This window comes from Vigna umbellata, chromosome 6 (assembly GCF_029865625.1).
Source record: "Vigna umbellata cultivar VRB3 chromosome 6, Vumbellata_1.0, whole genome shotgun sequence".
Lineage (NCBI taxonomy): Eukaryota > Viridiplantae > Streptophyta > Magnoliopsida > Fabales > Fabaceae > Vigna > Vigna umbellata.
This window is the reverse complement of record NC_142170.1, coordinates 8,502,449-8,509,633: the sequence shown is the minus strand read 5'-3', so window position 1 is coordinate 8,509,633 and position 7,185 is coordinate 8,502,449. Positions and strand designations below refer to the sequence as shown.

The 7,185-nt window shown below is 33.1% G+C and overlaps 1 protein-coding gene across 1 annotated transcript; it reads right to left on the bottom strand.

The window, feature by feature from the left end:
- Positions 1-4,597: 4,597 nt before the first annotated feature.
- On the bottom strand, positions 4,598-6,065 carry LOC124847754 (transcription factor MYB41-like). The gene is made up of 3 exons (XM_047325313.2): positions 5,796-6,065; positions 5,555-5,684; positions 4,598-5,456 (listed from the first exon to the last, which is right to left on the bottom strand). Exons 1-3 carry the CDS (start codon positions 5,926-5,928, stop codon positions 4,739-4,741), a joined length of 981 nt encoding a protein of 326 aa, XP_047181269.1. The 5' UTR covers positions 5,929-6,065; the 3' UTR covers positions 4,598-4,738.
- Between the last annotated feature and the right edge of the window lie 1,120 nt (positions 6,066-7,185).

The window sequence follows — 7,185 nt, the reverse complement described above, 5'->3', positions numbered from 1 at the left end:
AATGATGTGTGGTAACGATGACCGTGTAAACATGTAAAAGGTAGAGTTTCGTTTCCCACTTTATTGGGAAAGTAGATCTTACGTAGTTCTCTTTTTTTCACGGAAGTGGGCACGTAAAGACAAGAACGCACTTTTTTTTATCGAAAAAGTCAAAAAGATGAACATTGATATGGCATCTCCAGATTGTGTTTTGGCATGGCCATAAACGTGGTTCAGTTGTTCCATTGTTCAAAGTTCAAACAGTTTGTGTGCAGGCTCTAACGCAAAGAGAAGACAGAATGTGATAAGTTCAATGATATGATCAATAATGCTAACTCCCAATAATGGAATGAAATCACGATCACTAGTTAGTAATAATGATAAAAAAACTACTATAAAAAGTTTGATAGAAATAACCTGAAGGTATCTATATTTCATATTTCAAGAATAAATTAATAATTTTTAATCCTGAAAAAGCAAAATAATTACTTTTAATAATTTTTTTATTAATAAATATGTTGTTAATTTTTTATTACTGAAGAAGTTATTTTTTCTATCGGTTTTTTCAAACTTTTCAAACTAACTTTATATTATTTAAATGATAAAACTAAATTAAAAGAAGAATATTTTGGACTAGCATTTAATTTTTTAGTTTTTCTTAACAAGTGCTTTTTATTCTTAATGAAAAGATAAAAAGAATTATAACGTTTAACAAATATTTGTTTGAGATTTTAATGTGTTGAATACTATGATTTTTATTTAACAACCTTTAATTTTTATTTTTCAGTAAGTTTCTTTATGACATTTATTGGCAACCTTTTATTTTAAAAGGAAATTAATAGTTACACACTTTTCAGGGGTCAAATAAATATTTATTTTGGGAAAATGTTTCAAAATCATTGTCTCACGAGTAGATAAGAGATGATATATTTATCATTGTTCGAATCCGTTGAACTTTTAAAATAAATAAATTAAAACAATTTTAAAAGAGTTCTTTTTAGGTAAGACATTATAGAGTTAGGTGCCTTGGTTTCTTTCCATTTTTTTTTTTGTAAATAAAGCTTGTTGTTGTTGATTGATCTTCGATTATTAAATTCGGTTCAAGATTGCTTCCTCTTTATGCATTCACTTGGGCTGATTGGGGGAGTTGATTTGGGAGAGAGTGGTGGAATGAATTTGAGGAGATTTGAGAGTAAATTCTTTTGTATTTATTTGAGTGGATTTGGAAGTAATTGAGAGTATATTTAGAGGTAAAATTTGTGGAAATTAGTGTAGGATTTGATTCATATGACAGTTTTAAAAAATTTGTTTAATTGGTAAAAATTAAAGATTATCAAAAGGCCTCTAGTTATTAAAGTAATATAAAATGATAATTGTTAATGTTATATTTAATTGTAAAAATGTTTATAAAGACTAAAAAACTAAAAATAATTATTAAAATTAATTTTTAAAAAATAAAAAAATTATAATTTAGTAAAATGAATTTGTTTTATTATTATTATCATTATTTATTATTATTATTATTATTATTAGGATTGTTATTATTATTATTAATATTATTATTATGTTTAGTATATCATTTGATCCCTACTTTTAGGGGTTTAGTTCAAAGTAATCTTATCTTTTAAAAAAGTTTAGTAAGACTTCATATTTCGTTAAAAAATGTTCAATCCAGTCCTTTTCGCTCATGTCATTAAAAACATAATTGTGCAAATGTTACGTCATCATCACCATCTTCACACAAACCCTAATTTCTCTCCAAGAAACCCTCGCCGCTGCACCATCAAGCGCCGTCACCGTCATCCTCGCCGGCAGCCGTCCTCTCCAACACATCACGCGCCGCCACCAAAGCGTCTTCTCCCTTCTGTTGCACCTCTATCACCTTCGCATCTCACCTTCGTTCTCGCGCCACCACCCAACGCGATCCCTTGCTATGTCGCGACCACCAATCTTCACCATTTTCACCCTCGCACTAGCCAAATCGTCGTCAGGCTAGCAGCACTGCCCTCCAATCTCCACCACAGAATCGTCCACCACTAACCACCAGCCAAATCGCCAGCTGCTGCAGATCGCGAGTCGCCACTCTTCTCCACCACTAATCGCACCGCCGCTTGCCTCCACCTGCAACCACAATCAAACCTACAAGCAAACCGTGGAGCCATGGAGACTTAGGTTTTCTCGCGTTCTCGTCGCATAGCTTTGATGGTGGCGTGTGATGCGTTGGAGAGGACAACTGCCGGCGGTGACGGTGCTGGATGGTGCGACGGCTAGGGTTTCTTGGAGAGAAATTAGGATTTATGTGGAGATGATGATGATGACGTGGCAAGGATTTTTTTTTTAAAATTTAAAAATCATTTAAGTCCACCTATTAACGTGTGCCACGTGCTTATGAGATGCCAAGGTGACATTTGCACCGTAATGTTTTTAACGGGGTGAGGACCATATTGAACATTTTGTAACAAAATATGGGGTCTTACTGAACTTTTTTAAAAGGTAGGATTACTTTGAACCAAACCCCTAAAAGTAGGAACCAAATGATGTATTAAACCTTATTATTATTATTATTAGTACTTAACCAAACCCTGCAAATTAGGCTCTTGGATATTTCAAAAATTGAAACCCAATCTCACTTTTCTCTACCACTTTTACACTGCAATACTTCACTTACAAAAACCTTCAGAATGGAACTCATCAATAATATTCCTCGCTGGAAATGAAGTCACCGTCGGCAAACCCGACCAAACACGCGGGCAAGTTTTCGACCACAACTTTACCATGTTAATTGACCCCATTCTACGTGGCTCAACACGAACAACCACCACTGGTTTCTTGATTCACCACCCCTTCAACCCACCACCACAACAGCAGCACCATCACAACCCTCAATAGCCCTTTTATGACCCACGCTTCTTCCAAAGCGAGTCCTCCGCTTCCTTCTCACCACCACCTTCGGTGCTCTCACTTAACCCATCATGCTGGAACCGAATACCATATTTTGGGAACCAAATACATAATGTTTGGAACCGAATAAAAGGAAGTAGGAACCAAATACAGGTTCCATATAAATTCCTCATACGCCTGGAACCGAATACAGGTGGTCTGGGAACCGAATACGCCTCCAACAAATCACTGTTCTTCATCTTCTTCAGCTTCAAAAGTCATCTTCATCTTTCAACCAGTTTGTTCTTCATTGTGAGTCTATAGTGACCATATAAATCACTGTTTTTCTCATGTTTTTATTATTAATCAAAATCTTGGACTGAGTTCTTTGTAATTAGAACAGAATATGTGTGATAATTGGAATTCGAATTATAAATTACGCAGAGGGTAAATGAGACTTTGCACAACTAATCCCTCCAAATATCTTCACTTTCGCAGGTGATAAAAAATGATGCATCTCGCAAATCCTTTCAAACCGTTCCTTCCATTTCTTCTCAAGTGAACACAGAAATCACTTCATTTCTTCACTCTCAATCACCTCTGAACAGTAAATTCTATTCAAGTGAACACAACATTAATTTTCTGTCAAGTGCGGTTCTTATACATTTTTTGTAAAAGAAGAAAAATTCTAAACAATGAACTTGCAATTAACTCTTAATTAAAATGAACTTTGAGAGTAAAGTATAATTACAATCCATTATGTCAATAAATGAGACTCTAACAATTTTATAATTCTTAATGTATATACTCAAGTAATATTTGTAAACAACTATAAAATATTTTCGTAAAAAAACAATATTATTTATTAAAACTAAAGTAATTTTTGTATTAAAATAAATATAACCTTAAAGGGTTTGTTTTTGGATTCATTTATGATCACACAGTGCAAAATTAAGTATTTTTAGCACATTTTTATTGTTGGAATAGAACAAAAATTGTCCTTACCTACCAATTCTAGGCGTCAATTTCCTGTCTCTTTCTCTGCTTTTAAATAAGGAGGCATGCCATAAAAAATTGTAAATTGAAGTTAATCCTTCACCAAATTATCAATTTAAATTAAGTTCAATCTTGATATGATAAAAAAAAACACACGTTCTTATTATATTCCAAAAAAAGACTCAAATTTCGTATTCTTCGACACTAATATATGGCGGCGCTTAGTAGAAATTAATGATGTTTCGTAAATTATCAAAACTCTTTTTCAGTAATAATAATAGCCCACTTCTACTAAACTTTTAAGTTCATTACTGAGATCACTCATTTTATAATTATGCAAATCAAATTAACCAATCTGTTAATTAAACGCATTAAATTACAATTGAACTTCCTGGTTAAGTTGATTTGATTAATTAAAGCCCTATACTGTTCTGCATCTGTTGTTTTTTATTTAATCACTTTCAACATTTAAGAAAACTATACAACAAAATTTGATATTAATAAATCGTGAATAAATTTATATAAAAAAGTATATATTATTTTTAAATTAAACTTTAAAATAACAAATTTATGAATCATTCTATTCAAATATTAATCATCTTATCTTATTTAATTTTATTCAATATAAAGTTTTCAATTCAGCTTATACAATCAAACTATAATTCAAGAGACAAAACTGTAAGAGCAAAAGGAAAGATACTCGTAAAAGATTGCAAATGTTTTGGTGTCATCATAAGTATTGACAACATGTTAAGCAAAAATAATGAACATCAACTCGATCGACTACAAAATTCTGTATGACCCACGGATTTAAACGACAAGAATAATATATAAATGCAAAGTAAACAGTAGTTTACAAACGCAATCACAAACTGACACATATTTACAAGAAATCACTAATGTCCAAACTCTCTGGAATTTCTAACTTGAATATATCGCTGCAATACGTGTCCCTCTCTTCCTCGGTGCTGCTATTCACATAAGTGGATGATGAATTCAATGGAGTTGGGGTAGACAAAGGCGTAGACAGAACGGATTCGTAGCCTATGTTTTGGTTTGCACTGTTTAACAAATGTACCAATTCCGGGTCCTGTAGCAAATCAACTTGGTTTTGTTGAGGGTTCAGGTAACTATGCTCACCGAGATAGGAAGGAAGTGAATTGTCTGGGGACATTGAAATCCCATTATTCACGTTGTTGCTTTCAGTTGGAGTCTGAAACTGATTAGGGAAAACCTGGCTTTGCACTTGACAATTCCCTACACTGTTATTGAATTGTTGTTGAACTTGTGAAACTAAGTTTGATGGGTTCTGATTGTGATCATTCTTCAATGATAACAAAGTGGCAGTGGCAGCGAGCTTCAGAAACTCTGGGTTCATCAACGCCTGGGCACTCAGCAAACCTTGCAGATTCAGAAACGATGGATTAACGTTGCCGATTGCTGACCTAAGAATCGAGGACATGTCAAGAAGATCAAGGCGTGGAGCGTGTGTAACAGGGTCGATTCCCATTCGCAGCAACCTCTTCCTGATGTGAGTGTTCCAATAGTTCTTTATTTCATTGTCGGTTCTCCCTGGCAACCTAGCTGCTATTGCCGACCACCTAAATATGAACACAGAGTAAACGACATATAAGCTTAACATTCTTGAAAAAGAGTTTGAACCTTTTGCGATAAAAACATGGCAAAATCAAACACGTACTTGTTTCCCAAGACACTGTGAAGCTGAATGATGGTCTCTTCTTCTTCAAACGAGAACCTTCCTCTCTTGATATCGGGTCTAAGGTAATTAGTCCATCGAAGACGGCAACTCTTGCCACATCGTTGTAAACCTGTGAATGAGATTAAGCAAGAAATAGTTATTATTCGATAATTAATGAACAAAAAGTATGAATAAGCTGGGAAAGGGAGCACAGAGAAAAAGAAAAAGTGTATATAGGTACCAGCATTCTTGGGAAGGGTTCGCCAATTTCCAGGTCCATGAGTTTGAATGTAGTTGGTGAGCATGAGATCCTCTTCAGGTGTCCAAGGACCCTTTTTGAGACCATTTTTGTTGCAACAAGGTGCTCTTCCCATAGCAAACAGATGAATAGTAAAAATTGGGTGAATGATTTGTAAAAGTGCAGCCGCAAAGTGCACCGAAACAGGAACGATAGAAGAGAGAGAGAGAGAGAGAGAGAGAGAGAGAGAGAGAGAGAGAGAGAGAGAGAGAGAGAGGGTTGCAGTGAAAGTGAAGGAAAGTAAACGTTTGTTGGGTCTAATGCAAAGCGAGGACGACCCTTGCCTTTATAGCGAAAGAAAGCGGAGCTGTTTGTTTCAAGTCAAACGGATTTGGTGCCGGCCTTCTTCATGTATTTATCAACACATGTATACGCATGGTGTTTTGTATACGTATAATTGTACTCAGTAATTAATACATATGCAATACATGCATACAACATTGCATGAAAATTACATTCATATACTTGAGGTTTATGTATGATAAAAAAATGTCAGATTATGTGAAATTTTACTACATTTCACACGAATACTACTTTTAAAAAATATGTCATGTAAACACACATTTCTCAGACAAAATTTTGAGAAAAATATTATTTTCATAAACATCTTTTGGAAGGATATATAGTATGTTCAATTTATTATATATTTTTTTTCACTTATCATTCCCTACATGATAAAATTGAATTTTTGGCTCTTGTGATAATTTCTTTTAATCTGATTTTGCTGTAATTGTTACTATTATTACGTAAATTTATTCCATCTTTCAGTTGGAAGTAGGTAAACTAAAGAAAATGTATTTGAGGTGATTAAAATGAATATATAAGGTATATTTACAGAGACTACGTTAAAAGGTCAAAATATGAGCCTTAAAAAATTTAAATAAAAAACCGTTTAATATTTTCCTTTTATTTAGTTTGAAAACATTGAGTTAAGAGTTATAATTTTCTCTCGTTTTATATCAGGACTAGCAAATAAAAGAGAATTTCTTAGTCCTAGACCCTAAACATAAAAACCTTCTAATAAAAATTTTTTTTGTCCTATGTGAAACGTAAACCATAACATAACTTAAACAAAGATTGAATCATTCAAGTTGTAAAATTTAGTTTAAAGTTATGGAACACAATGTATTTCAAATTTTATTTATTATTTTCATTCTTTTATGGTTATTTCTTTTAATCTTGTGAAAATGTTTTTATTAGATAGTTAATTTCAACCATTTCAATAAGTATTTAAATATACAAGAAAATGAATATCTCACCGCTTTTAAAATAGAAAGGAAATAAAAGCTCACAATAATAACGCAATGACACATATTGACGACAAGGAAGGAGA